The sequence below is a fragment of the Brassica oleracea genome, chromosome C2 (genome assembly GCF_000695525.1).
Source record: "Brassica oleracea var. oleracea cultivar TO1000 chromosome C2, BOL, whole genome shotgun sequence".
NCBI lineage: Eukaryota > Viridiplantae > Streptophyta > Magnoliopsida > Brassicales > Brassicaceae > Brassica > Brassica oleracea.
Window position 1 is genome coordinate 42006847 of NC_027749.1, and position 14890 is coordinate 42021736.

At 38.9% G+C, this 14890-nt stretch overlaps 4 protein-coding genes across 4 annotated transcripts; all 4 read left to right on the forward strand.

The window, feature by feature from the left end:
• The first annotated feature begins 1269 nt into the window (after positions 1-1269).
• LOC106327475 lies at positions 1270-2690 on the forward strand. Its single transcript, XM_013765634.1, has 7 exons — positions 1270-1385; positions 1463-1544; positions 1643-1760; positions 1835-1992; positions 2068-2182; positions 2256-2441; positions 2507-2690. The coding sequence occupies exons 1-7, from the start codon at positions 1277-1279 to the stop codon at positions 2642-2644; spliced, it is 906 nt and encodes a 301-aa protein (XP_013621088.1). The 5' UTR covers positions 1270-1276; the 3' UTR covers positions 2645-2690.
• Positions 2691-6060: 3370 nt separating this feature from the next.
• LOC106324274 lies at positions 6061-7884 on the forward strand. Its single transcript, XM_013762272.1, has one exon. The coding sequence runs from the start codon at positions 6061-6063 to the stop codon at positions 7882-7884; it is 1824 nt and encodes a 607-aa protein (XP_013617726.1).
• Positions 7885-7989: 105 nt separating this feature from the next.
• On the forward strand, positions 7990-8931 carry LOC106324275 (ATP-dependent DNA helicase pif1-like). The gene has a single exon (XM_013762273.1). The coding sequence runs from the start codon at positions 7990-7992 to the stop codon at positions 8929-8931; it is 942 nt and encodes a 313-aa protein (XP_013617727.1).
• Positions 8932-11003: 2072 nt separating this feature from the next.
• Positions 11004-12984, forward strand: LOC106324276. Its single transcript, XM_013762274.1, has 9 exons — positions 11004-11271; positions 11334-11424; positions 11513-11637; positions 11715-11796; positions 11893-12013; positions 12090-12247; positions 12326-12440; positions 12514-12699; positions 12765-12984. Exons 1-9 carry the CDS (start codon positions 11004-11006, stop codon positions 12804-12806), a joined length of 1188 nt encoding a protein of 395 aa, XP_013617728.1. The 3' UTR covers positions 12807-12984.
• The last annotated feature ends 1906 nt before the right edge of the window (positions 12985-14890 follow it).

A 14890-nucleotide genomic window follows, 5' to 3' on the forward strand; every position in this document is an offset into this window, starting at 1 on the left:
AAAAAAGTGCTATGGCTAACGTTTTGGTTCTCCTATCCGATCTCCAGTCCGGTCGCTCTTCCTCCGCCGTCGAAGTCCGCTTGCTCCGCTTCTGGGAGGCCAGAAACGTCCGCCGTAGTGGAGAACTCATGGGCGTCGACATGCTCTTACTCGACTCGCAGGTTAGGTTTTACATCCGCCATTGGTTTTGATTATCCGATTGAATCTGTACGCGTAGCCGCCGTCTTGAATCCATATTAAAAGCACGCCGATCAAATCTTTGGTTCTTGTTGATGCTCATAATATATTTAATTAATTGGTTCACAACTTCACTGCCTTGAGTTTACATTTGTCGGAATTGTTGATGGAAGATTTCGTAGATAATTATATAAGGTTTGTCAGTTTCTTCACGTTGGCTTTTGTTGATAATTTTATAAGATTTGTATATAATAATTTTTAGATCTACCTTATTATGATTTGCCTTAAGTTTACATTTGTTGGATTCATTGATATAAGATTTGCGAGATAATTATATGAGGTTTGTCAGTTTATAATTATGTTATTTAAGATTTTAAAATATTTGTTGGATAATAATATTTAGTTCTCGCTCATTATGATCTAAATATTTGGTTACTAGGTTCACAACTTCATTGCCTTGAGTTTACATTTGTTAGATTTAGAAAATTATTTGAGGTTTGTCGGTTTATTCAGAGTTTTGTATAAGATTTGTTTAGATTTTTTTTCTTTGTTAATCATAGTTGTGTTTTGTTTCATTTTCAGTCAACCATGATGCCGGCTACAGTTAATGTTAACCGTCTCGCAACACACCTGACTAATCTTGAAGAGGGTTCGGTCTACTCTCTTACAGGTTTTGAAGTCACACATTGTAACCAGAATTATCGCCTGTCAGACTCTTCTCTACTAATCCGGTTTACCGACTCCACCTCTTTCAAGAAGGTCACCGAACCAGCCGTTCCAATACCTCTTGAATCATTCCGGTTCCGTAACTACAGTGAAATGCTTGGTCTTGCTAATTCCAACAATCAATTACCGGGTAATGCTCCTCTTATTACCTCTTCTGATTACATATATATATATCTGATAGTCTTTTGCTCACAGATCTTATTGGCGAGATTACTGCTGTCAAGAGTACGGTAACTGACCCTCCTCAGGATAAGAATCGTGTCATGGCGACCATTAGGATGGACAAGTAAGTTTTTATGAGCTTCAGTATCTTCACAGTTGTTTTGTCTTCTTACTGTTCAGTTTCCAAAATTGCAGTGACATGTCTGTGACTATGAGCCTCTTTGACGCTCAGGCTGTTAAGATTCATAATCAGCTAGAACAGATAGGAGTGGATCCAAGGGTTGTTGTTGCAACCAGTGTGAACCCAAAGATTGTGGGAGGTAAGCAACCAGTGTGATACAAACATGTCTATCCCTGAAATGATGTTGATATCATTCATACTCGACTTATAATGCAGGGCGTCTGTTTTTGAACGCCACATCCGGCACACACATCTATTTCGACAAGCAAACAGATGCAGGGGAACGATTGTTTTACAGGTATCAGTTTGCGTGCCATTGCTTTCAAACATCTTGATTGTAGTATTTTCTGAACTGTGCATGGGAGTGCCTAAGGACATTGTTATCTTCGTATACAGGTTGGTTGAGCGAGACACTGGACTCCCGCCAGTAGCTCCGCTGCTAAAGAGTTATGCTAAGATGGAGAAGCTGAGTATATCTGAGCTCAATGATTTTGTCGTCACTGCTACGTCTCAGGTTCGTTAGCATGATTGTCATGACCCATATCGAATGTGATTTAGAATTCTTAATCTGACTTTATAACAATGCAGGAAATTGATTTCATTTGCGCCGGAAAGGTGACTGGAGTGAAATTGGACAAGGGGTGGTGCTATGTTTCCTGTTCAAAATGTTTCAAGAAACTCCAACGGTCTGTCTCATCTCTCACGTGTCTGTCTTGCAACAACACCAGTGCAGTTGGTGTTCTTCGGTATGTACTGACCCTAAGCGGCTTAATCATCTACGCTGAACTAACTGTGTGATTTGAAAATTTTATATGCACTAGATACCGTGTGGAGATGTCAATCGCAGACGAGACTGGTGAGGGTTTGTTTGTTGCGTTTGATGGAGTTATTGCGAAGCTCCATAACATGAGGGCCCATGAAGCTGCCAACCTCTTGGTACGTTATTTTATATGGTGCTTTAATTGTCGGTTGAATATATACTTAGTGAACCGTACCATTGTAAATGCAGGCCGGTGATGATGTCAACCCCGAAAAAACTGATGCTCCTCCGTTTGTTCGAGACATGGAGGGAAAGTCATACACGTTCCAGGTGAAGGTGGGCCCATACAATTTCACAGCAAATCATCAAAGCTTCACCATCTCACGTATTCTCGGGGAGGGTGAACGTGCGCCACAGCCTGAGTTTGTTGAAGATGTAATACTCTTATATCCTCCACTACCGTTTCTGCTTTGAATAAATTTAACGTTTTCATTCTATAGGGTGGTGACGATGACAATGGAGATGACAATGGAGATGACAACGACGGTGCTGGCTTGGTGAGACGTAAGATGAAGGATGGTGGATGTAGCAAGTCCGCAGGGCCATCTGCTAAGTCTAAGAAGGCACGGAAGGCATAAGTGGGAAGGCAGATACCCCTTCTCAATAATAACAAAGTTTTTGCTTTTTTTTCAATAGACAATTATGCATTTGGTGTTTCTCCTTTGGTGTTTTTATCTTTGTTGACAATTGCGTTTTCTTTATGAACAAGTATGCATTTGGTATTTCCCTATTTATTATTCCATGTTTCGTGATAGCTTATAATTTTATCTACCATTATTAAAGATCGAATTATTTTGCAAAAATGATATTGTTTATTTTCCTTGGGAATAAACCAGCTAGCGTTACATAACATCAATTTCCCATAAAATATTTTTAGTTGTTTATTTGTTTCCATTATGTGGATTTAGTATATTTGTCCACTTATTACCTTCATGGTGATTAGCATGTTCCTATAAAAAATCAAACAAATAGATCATTGTTTTGGCGGTGGTCTCTTTGCGTTACTGATTTCATAAAGTACAAGCGCTCCTGTAAATATATATTGTTTATTCTCTCTTTATTGACATTTGAGTTGTTCCTTTTTTTATGTTATGTGCTATCTTACGGCTTTAACTATATTTATAAAACATCTAATTATTTTAGCAGAACTGTTAACGTCGACCATTTATACAGTATTATTATGTAAATGTCACAATTATCATTCCATCAATGGTTTTTTTTTAAAAAAAATGATCAGTTAGTATACAATTTATAAATTTGTTCGGTATTGAATTTAATATCTTATATCTTTTATGTTATAAGATATTAGTTTAGATCATTTAAAAATATTAAAAAAAAAATACACCTAAATAGCTAGGTACTAAAAAATATATTATTGACAATCACTACATAGCTTTGGAATATTTATCGATTACACCTATTAATATTCAAACTGATAAATGTTTAAAAGGTTATAAATTCTCTCTGGCATGTTTACTACCGTCACTATGAACACAATTCATGATGCAACTCTTCACATACGCATCAGTCACTTTGTAACTGCCAATTAAATGCCTCGCAGAAGGCTGTATATGTGGGACGCTAGATCGTCAGCAATACATACACGTCCCTCATGAACCCTCAAGATCCACTAAACAACTGAGAAAAACCATACTCGAAGATTTCTTTACGATGAGGTTATGGTGAAGAATTCAACTGCCCAATCCTCAGACGCATCTAACGTTGCTACTACCTCGATTACATGTTTGTATTATCTACTTATCCATATCAGTCGGCGAATTTTTTATACTTGAGTTTTACTGACATATTAAAGTTCCGGCTCGACCCTTTGAACAAAAACTAAATTTTCAACCACATTCTCATACGGTCCAGGTGCAGCGCGACATGTGAGGGCTGTCATTCGAGCATCTAAGAGAAGACAGCCATCGACGAGAGGTTATGCATTTATTTTGTTTTGGAACATATTAACTGAGAGTTGGGTCCGCATGTACTAACACAGACTACACGTTTTTAAAATTTACTTCTTAGATCCAACTGAGCAACCAAATAAACGAAGAAGAGGGAGACCGTCACTTAAACATCAAAGTACAACACACACAGTTTTATAAAGAAAAATACATAGAAGTGAATATACAGTGTCTAAATAAACATCATGTTTCTTTTTGTCGAGGTCAATGCTCTTCCTCGAATGGAGATACTGACGTGCTTCATCGGCCGTGGCTAAATGAAATATACAGAGTACCTGAGTCATCGCAGAACAATAATCAAGCGAGCAGCATACCATCAGGTACACAAGAATTATGTTGAACAAATAATTGCTGGTTTACCGAACTTTCTGTTTTCTAATCACGACCACGTTGCAGGTTCTGCTAAAAAAACAAGATTTCTTAGGAAGGCACTATGTGTACGTAAAAAGGAATTGCAATTCACACAATCAAGCGATAATAAAGGTCAGTGTTGTGCTCAACTATTCGTATAAATTATAAAGACAGAACTGTAGTAAAACATATTCGGTCAACACACAATCTAATACTCTGGCCCATAATATGTTGTGATCAGGAAAAAGGAAAAAAAAAAGTGATGCCAGGTACGAGACAGTATCATGTCCATCATGCAACGCTTTACTGTGGGCTGGTGAAGCTGTTGGTGGTGATATCAACCGCGGGGAAGGACAGTTCAGCATTTGTTGTCAACAGGGCAGAGTCAGGCTACCACCCGTGCGAGAAGCACCGTCACCCCTCAAAGAACTTCTTGAAAGTAATAAATTCCGCCCCAACATCAGAGTAGCTAACAGTCTGTTGGCATTCACATCAATGGGTGCTAATGTGGATCACAGTGTAACTGGTACTTCTGGACCATTTACATACCGGGTCAATGGACAGGTTATACACAGGATCGGGTCTCTACTACCTGACGATGGTGCTCTGCCAGAATATTTACAGTTATATATTTTTGACACCGATAATGAGCTAGAAAACAGAAAAAGAGCGTTCACTCAAGGTTCCTCCTCTTTGGCTATCCCTGACAGTATTATTGTTCAGTTAATTGAGATGATGGACAAACATAACCACCTTGCAAAGACGTTTCGTCACGCCCGTGATAGATTTAAAGAGACTGGTACCATTGAGTACAGTATCACTCTGGTCAGTCAAACTAACCTTGGACGTCAGTATGATCTACCAAGTGCGAGCGAGATTGGTGGATTGATTGTTGGGGACCTATCTGCGACGTCTGTTGGTAGAGATATTGTTGTGGAGCTTAAATCATCTGCTTTGCAGCGAATAAATGATCAACACCCCCTGATGATGAGTCTCCAATATCCATTGTTGTTTCCGTACGGGGAGACTGGATATAACCAGAGACTGCCATATGAAGGTCCTCAGATGTCTAAAATAAGAAGAGAATATATGACAATGCGTGAGTTTTACGCTTATCAGTTTCAGACTCGGCCAACTGAGGGAATGACAATCATAAAAGGCGGGAGATTGCTGCACCAGTATATTGTAGATGCATACACTGCAACCGAGCAAGAGAGATTAAGGTTTATTCTGTTGAACCAAAAGAAACTCCGAGCAGATTTGTATAGCAACTTGTGTGATGCTGTGGAGAGCGGAGATTCAGATGCAACACAGCTTGGCAGGAAGATCATTCTACCTTCTTCATTCACTGGTGGTCCTAGGTACATGGCTGAGAAGTATCAAGACGCAATGGCTATATGTCGGTGGTATGGCAATCCTCATCTGTTCATCACAGTCACAGCAAATCCAAACTGGGTGGAGTTAAAGCATCATCTGGACGCATATGGTGGACACTCTTTATCGTTATATTAGCATATTAATTTATATATGTTACATACTCAAATTGTGTTATTAACTTGATTGTTTTTTTTTTGGAAAATTTAGTTGTATACACCATTGAATTCCCGAAACGAGGACTGCCTCATGCCCATATTTTATTATGGTTAGAAGGCATTAAGAAAGAAGCAACCACCTCAATGATTGATCAATATATATCAGCTGAATTGCCAGACAGAGATGTAGATCCTGAAGGTTTTGCATTGGTCGACCGCCATATGATTCATGGGCCATGCGGAAAACGTCGACCAACATCACCTTGCATGGACAAGGGAGAGTGCACCAAGGCTTACCCTAAGCCGTTATCAGATCATTCACACATTGACAAGTCTGGGTTTGTCAGATACAGAAGGCGATCAAATCCCAAGCATTTAGTCTTGAAGAGCAATATTGAGATAGGGAATCAGTACGTTGTCCCTCACAACCTCAGTCTCCTTAAAAAATATCAGGCCCATATCAATGTTGAATGGTGCTGCAGAACCAGTGCAATCAAATATCTTTTTAAATACATTACAAAAGGTGTTGATCGAGCTACTGTTCTTTTAAAGGAGGTGGAAAAAAGAGGCGATGGGAAGGAGAAAAAGAAAGAAGGGGTGGATGTGGTCAATGAGATAGATAGATATATGGAATGTCGATACATCTCTGCATGTGAGGCCTCATGGAGATTATTTGCCTTTCAGATACATCACAATCAACCTAATGTTATTAAGCTGCCTGTACATCTACCAGGTCAGCACTATACTGTCTACGATGAGTCTTCTAACTTAGAAGAATTTATTTCAAAAGAAGACATCGAGAAAACGATGTTAACTGCATGGTTTGTAGCATGTGAAACGTATGAAGAAGCACGAGACCTGACGTACGTTGAGCTCCCTACTAGGTTCGTTTATCACACATCAGGGAAACTATGGACCCCCAGGAAAACGGGTGGAGCAATAGGCAGGGTGGTTTACGTCAGTCCAGCGGCCGGTGATAACTATTTCTTGCGGATTTTGGTAAATGTTGTTAGAGGCCCAAGGTGTTACGAGGACTTAAGAACAGTTGGTGGTGTGGTGTTTAAAAAGTATAGAGAATCATTTTACGCACGCCGTTTGCTTGACGACGACAGGGAGTGGCATGATGCTATAGAGGAGCCATCATATTGGGCTACTGGTCGCCAGCTCAGACGGTTGTTTATGATTATCTTATTGTTTTGTCGAGTTGTAAATCCACTGAAGCTTTGGGAACATACCTGGAAGTTCCTGGCAGAAGACATCCTCTACACGAAACGCAAAGAATTCAGATTCCCAGGTCTTGAGCTCAACGACGACCAGCTGAAGCAATATACTCTCATCGAGCTCGAGCAACTCTTGAAGGAGAATGATCAGTCACTTGCGGACTACCCTGACATTCCATTGCCTGATGATGCTATTTTGACTGAGATTTCAAACACAGTGCTGATGCAGGAGTTGAGTTATGACATTCAGCAGGAGAATGAGACACATACAGAGTTGTTTGCATCAATGAATCAAGATCAGAAAATGGTATATCATGCAGTGCTTCAATCTGTTGATAAGCAATCTGGGCAGTTGTTTTTTGTTAATGGGGCAGGAGGTACAGGTAAAACATACCTATACAGGACCATCATCGCAAAGCTTAGATCAACTAATAAAGTTGTTATCCCAGTCGCATCATCTGGTGTTGCTGCGCTATTGCTCCCAGGAGGAAGAACAGCCCATTCTCGGTTCAAACTGCCGCTTACACTGAGCGATGTGTCAATGTGTAATATTCCCAAGTGTTCTATGTTGGCTTCATTGATAGCAAAGTCGGATTTAATAATCTGGGATGAAGCTCCGATGGCCCATCGCCAAGCATTTGAGACACTTGACCGTTCACTCCGGGATTTGTTGAGTCCTTCAGATCCAACGGCTTCCGACAAACCATTTGGTGGTAAGACCGTTCTCTTGGGAGGTGATTTCAGGTAAATATTACCAGTCGTGCCTCAAGGAAGACGTCCAGACACAGTCCTTGCATCAATCAGCAAATCTTATCTATGGAAAAAGGCAGAAGTTTATACTCTTTCCATGAACATGCGATTGGAAAAAGAAGAAAGGGAATTTGCTAAATGGATCCTTGAGGTTGGTGATGGAACAGCTGATACCATCCTCTCTCATACGAGCAGCAATGAAGAGGGTGAACAAATTGTTGTGGACCAAAGATTCATGATCCCTTCAACAGATAAACCACACGAAGCACTAGCAGCTGCGGCATATCCTGACTTCCTTCATAATTATCGGAACAAGAAGTACTTGACAGAGAGAGCGGTGCTGACACCTACAAATAGTACTGTTCATGAGCTAAATGCATACATGCTGTCCCAAGTTCCCTCACAAGCTAAAGAGTATTTGAGCTCCGATTCCGTTGAGCTGGAGGCCACACCAGAAGATGATTGGAGTAGCCACTATACTCAAGAGTATCTTAATTCTCTTGAGTTCTCTGGACTGCCTAACCACAGACTATGCCTGAAGGTGGGGTCCCCGGTGATGATGCTGCGTAATCTTAACCAAGCGTATGGGTTATGCAATGGGACACGGATGATAGTCAGTCGTGTAGGTGACAGGATAGTAGAAGTTGAGATCATGACTGGCACACAAGTAGGCAAAACAGTGTTGATCCCTCGAATACAGCTTTCTCCTCTTGACACCGTGCATCCATTCACGTTTTGCCGCCGTCAGTATCCTCTGCGCTTATGCTACGCAATGACAATCAATAAAAGTCAGGGACAAAGTCTCAAACAAGCTGCTTTGTACCTCCCTAGATCGGTCTTCACCCATGGCCAGTTGTACGTAGCTTTATCTAGAGTGACATCACCAGAGGGGCTTAAGATATTAGACGATTCTTCTGATTCGGACGGTACGGACGGAGTAAGAAATATTGTGTACAAAGAGATCTTCCAGGGCCTCTGTGACAGAAAGGTTTACATTCAAGTGATTTTCTTAATATGTCAGTCTCATACGGATTGTTTCGACTAATAACCAAATCAAAATGCTTGCAGGGAAAGAAGGCACTGTGGACTTGAACATCCAAAAATCATGTACTTCTACTGCAGTTTTATTCCACCTTATGCAGTTCTGTTCTAATCAATCATATATCCTTCTCATTTTCTCTGTTATTTTCAGTGTGCAACCCTCATGGATCAAATGGTGAGAAAACTTTCATTCCAGTGATTGGATCAAGCGTCAAGTATTATAACTTCATATTCTGTAAAAGACATTGGCGTGACTGTGAACATAGTGTTTCTTCTGACACACGCAATTCATCCTATCTGTTATCAAACTTTTTGAATTTTTCCACTCATTTACCCAGTCCTTACAATTTCATTATTACAACTCCATTTAATATTATCCTCTTTGGTTCCTACTCTATTATTCACAGTTTGCAAACAACATATTAAAAACATATCACTCAACAACATATGGAACCCAGAAGAAAAACGTTAACAAGTCATGGCATGCAACAATGTATTCTATCACCAATGTATTCTCGACTGGATGCGCTCGAATAAAATATTCTTTACCATCCTCATGAATACTCTACACCTATTAACCAGGCGGAATAAATTGGTAAATAGTGTTTGATAAAAAAAAATAGAAGTTTATGATCTGAAGCACGCAATGCATCATGTTTGTTATTTACCTTTAAGATTTTCCACTTTTATTTTCAGTCATTACAATAGCATTCTAAAAAGTCGATTTTATCAATCCGGTTTAGTTGGCAAACTTAACCGGACATGTTATTGTCTTTAAGTATGTATATTAGTTTCGTGATACTTCTATTTCACTAATTCCTTAACATTAAGTTTTACAATCAAATGAACCAAAATAACAAATCAGACCGAACATGAAATTAAATAAAAATTTACAGGTTCATCAAAACCCCCCGTACTTACAAAATTGTATACATTACTAAAATGACTCAAACTGCATCTGAACTCTTAGCAACACTTATCAAACTCTAGAAAGGCACTGATCTTAGAACAGCTTACATATACTTCTGAGTACACGATACAGTCGAACACTAAATAAGTCTACCCCAAAAAAAAAAAAATATTAGATGATAATAATCTAGAAATACTAAATATAAATCTAATAACATACAGTGCAGCCTATTAGAACATGGCGTTACTCCACTTCCAAATTTCGCGTAAAAAAACGTCATTGGGCCTTATCAACATGCAGCCCATAATGACACGGATTTAAAAACATAATGTCACGATACGCAACGTTTTGGATCAGGTTACGCTGGGATTTCCTCGCGTCTCTAGCTCGAAAGTCGATTCACCTTGCGCATCTGACCCTCGGTCTCCTTCATCGCTCGAACTCATAAACCGACCAAACAATCATCTTTAATCACCCCCTCCCTAATTAATCTATCATCCACGATCTCGATTCAATGCGATGTGCAAGGCGTTAGAGTCGACAATAAGAAGGTATGCTTGGTTCTTCTCATAAACTACATCTCTTTCGTTTTAAACTAATCAAAAAAATACAGTACTATGGCTGACGATTTAGTTTTCCTCTCCGATCTCCAGGCCGGTCACTCATCCTCCACCGTCGAAGTCCACTTGCTCCGCTCTTGGGATGCTAGAACCCTACGCCGTGGTGGAGAACGAATGAGCGTCGAGATGCTCTTGCTTGACTCTCAGGTTATGTTTTACATCCGCCGTTAGTTTAACGATTTCCCGACTGAAAACAAATATTCAAATATTATATATCTACCCGACGATCATTTTTTTGAACTTCCTGATTAAAATATATAATATAAAAAATATCCAATAAGATTTATTTACATATTTACATCTTCATACATATTTGTTAGATTTATTTACATATTTACATCAAATTTGTTAGATTGATTTACATCAGATTTGTTGGATTTATTTGAATAAGATTTGTTAGATAGTTGTATGACATTTGTTATATATCCTCACGTAAGAATTGATAGATTGATAGATAATTATATATTTAATCAATTCTGTGGCACTTTCGTTTATTCTATCTGTTTTTGTTAATTGTATTTGTGTTTGTTTCATTTTCAGGCGACCATGGTGCCGGCTTCTGTGAACGTTAACTGTCTCGCAGCGCACCAGACTAATCTTGAAGCAGGTACGGTTTACTCCCTGACCGGTTTTGAAGTAACAAGGTGTAACCAGGATTACCGCCTCTCGGACTCTTCTCTACTAATCCGGTTTACTGACTCCACCACTTTCGAGAAGATCACTGACCCGGCTGTTCCGATACCTCTTGAATCATTCCGGTTCCGTAACTACAGTGAGATGCTTCGTCTTGCTAACTCCAACAACCAACTTCCAGGTAATGATCCTCTTATCATCTCCTCCGACTACATATTTAAGTTTTTGATAGTCTTTTCACAGATCTTATTGGTAAGATAACTTCTGTCAAGAGTACGATCACTGACCCTCCTCTGGACAAGAACCGTGTTAGTGCAACCATCAAGATGGACAAGTAAGTTTTTATGAATTATGATGTCTTAACAATCATTTTGGAAATTGTAACTACAATATTCTCACTGTTATGCCTTCCCACAATGCAGTGACACATCTGTGACTTTGACACTCTTTGACGCTCAAGCTGTGAAGATCCATAACCAGCTCGCTCAGATGGCGGTAGATCCACGAATTTGCGTTGCAACCAGTGTGTATCCGAGAATGGTGGGAGGTAAGCAACCAGTTTAACACAAAAATGGCTGCCTCTGTAATGATGTCGAGTTCATACATATTCTACTCATAATGCAGGGCGTCTGTTTTTTAATGGCACAGCCGGCACACACATCCATTTCGACGAGGAAACAATTGCCGGGGAAAGTTTGTTTTCCAGGTAGCATTTTCCGAGACATTACTTGTAAACATACCGTGACTATAAAATTCTCTATTTGTTCATGGATGTGCCTAATCACATTGTTATCTTCGTAAGCGGTTTGCTTGAACAAGACACTGGGCTTGCGCCAGTAGGACGGCTGCTAAGGAGTTTTGCTAAGGTGGAGACACTGAGCATAGCTGAGCTGAACGATTTTGTCCTCAATGCTTCGTCTCAGGTTGGCTATCATAGTTGTGATACTCCATATGGAATGTAAATTATCATGGTCGTATCCTAACTTTACAACCATGCAGAACATTGATTTCATTTGTACGGGGAAAGTTACTGGAATCAAGTTAGACAAGGGGTGGTGCTATGTCTCCTGTGCAAAATGCTTCAGGAAACTCCACCGGTCTGTCTCATCGCTCACGTGTCTATCTTGCAACAACACCGATGCAGTTGGTATCCTTCGGTATGTACTGACTCTGATCAAGTTAAACATGTACGTTAAACTTGATGTGTTAATTGATACATTTATTCTACGCGCTAGGTACCGTGTGGAGATATCAATTGCAGACGAGACTGGTGAGGGTTTGTTTGGTGCGTTTGATGGAGTTATGGCGAAACTCCATAACATGAGGGCCCATGAAGCTGTCAACCTCTTGGTACGTTCTTCAATTCTGTGATTTATTTGTCAGCTGAATATATACTCAAGCAATCGTATCATTGTACATGCAGCCTGGTAATGATGTCAACCCCGAAGAATCTGATGCCCCTCAGTTTGTTCTAGACATGGAGGGAAATACATACACGTTTCAGGTTAAGGTGGGGCCATACAATTTCACGGCAAATAATCACAGCTTCACCATTTCACGCATTCTCGGTGAGGGTGACCCTGAGCCACAACCTGCGTTCGTTGATGATGTGAGATCCTTATATTTGCCCTAGCGTCTGTTTTTTTACCTGCATATAACTTTTCCATTCGATAGGGTGCTGCTGATGACAATGGAGACGACAACAACGATGTGTAGAATCGGCCAAGTTGCATGCGTGGAAACGCATACTACATTCTAAATAATAATGAAGTTGTTTTTTCTTTTTAAACCAAATATGCATTTCGTTTTTATACTTTGCTGTTTATCTTTTTTGCCATTCGAGTGTTTCCTATATACACAAGTATGCATTTCGTATTAACATATTTCATATTTTCTACTATCTGTTACCTTATAGGTCGAACTAAATCTATTATGCCTTGGCAATATTCCGTATCTTTTTTTCCTTTTACTTATAGATTATGACCTTATACAATAGAAAACAAATTTTGGTGATCATATAGCTTACCATCTCTTATTACATGCTCAAATTTTAGTGATCATATAGTTAAAATATACTTTTACCCTTTAATACATATTTTTTGGTCATTTTTGTCATTAAAAATTATTTTGTAACAAAAACTAAGAAAACTATCTTAAAAAATTATTAACATATACATAATATTTTGAAAACCACAACTCCGTTAGAGATTAGATACAGACACTATAAGCCAACTACAATATATATTCGTTTAACGCAACAAAACACTTTTAACTACCAAAAAATGTCATTGTACCAAGTAAAACAATACAAGCATAATTAATTAGCCTTTGACCAAAAATTCAACATTGCAAAAATAGTTGCGTCACACATTAAATTTTTGTTACCTGATATCTCATTGTAACTGAACCATTCTTCTAAACCAAAGTCTCCGATGTAACAACAATTACACGAAACTGCTTCATTAAAACCCCATCTACAAACACTCTATTTAAACATCCAACCCGTGGAAACATACATATAAAACCTGTTATTCCTAAAATTATCAGGTGGAAAAAAAAACACTACAAATGGTATCTGACATTTCAGAACACAATTATGACTTGGACGAGAGCATTGGTAGTTCTGAAGAAAACTCCTATAACATACCCCCAACCATCTTTTTCAAGAATCAAACCCTCAGTTACTTTGTAGCAGAACCACTCCGTATGCTATACAACTTCAGTGATTTGAAGAATGAATGTTTAGTTGCTGGCAATCCAAGGGCTCACTACATAGAGGGGTTGCTTCAATACTTTCAGTGCCGTAAATCTATCAAAGGACTTGACCATCTTCGTCAATCCGCAGATGGAAACTATGATAATGGTACCTATATTTATGGTATTTTAATGTTGTGCAGGGGCAACTTTGCTGAGGGACAATATTACCTCGATATGTTATCCTGGAAAACTAATCAGGACAGAACTACCCAATGCTTGACAATGCTTAAGCAATCCCTTAAAGCAATCAGGGTCAGTGTGAAGGCAAAATATGTAGCAAATACAGACACAATGGAACCCTTAGCAGATTGCAACACTCATGCGATGGATAGCGCATGCGAGGATTGTTATTACTTTAAGAAGATGAAAGAATTTGTTGACTACATTCGCAACAAAAAACAGTAGACAACACAGATCGGTCTTTCGATTTATTTTACAGGTGTTTTGTATTATGCTTATGCGTAATAATATGAATTTGACCGCCTCCTACCCGAGCCCATAAAGAAATTAGGGAAAATAAATAATTACTAAACCTACTAAATAAAATTAAATATTATCCTAATTTAAATAAATTTGGAACAAATAAATTATTAAATACGTTAGTATCAAATCAAATTTGTCGGAAGAGAGATCAGCATGTGTTTTGAACATAAACCAAAAGCATGGAAGGGAAAATATACACTTTCCAGGTCAAGTCGACTACTTATGATGACTGCAAAACACATACAACACCTTCCGAACCATGCAGATCTATCACCAACCATATACAAAAATTCTTAAAAGATTTTCCAAAAGATTCTTAAAAGATTTTCCAAAAACAAAATTATTAAAAACGGTCCGTCTCGCCATCAAATCCCGCGCGTAGCGCGGGCACCGCCTAGTAAACCATAAATAGAAACAAAAATAAAAATGGCACATAGAAACAAAAGTGCGCGAATCATCTTTCTTGAAATGAAAAATCGGAGGAGAGCGATTTGAAATTTTTGAGAGAAGATGAAATGTTTTGGATGATGAAATGGAGTGAAAATGAGTTGTATTTATAG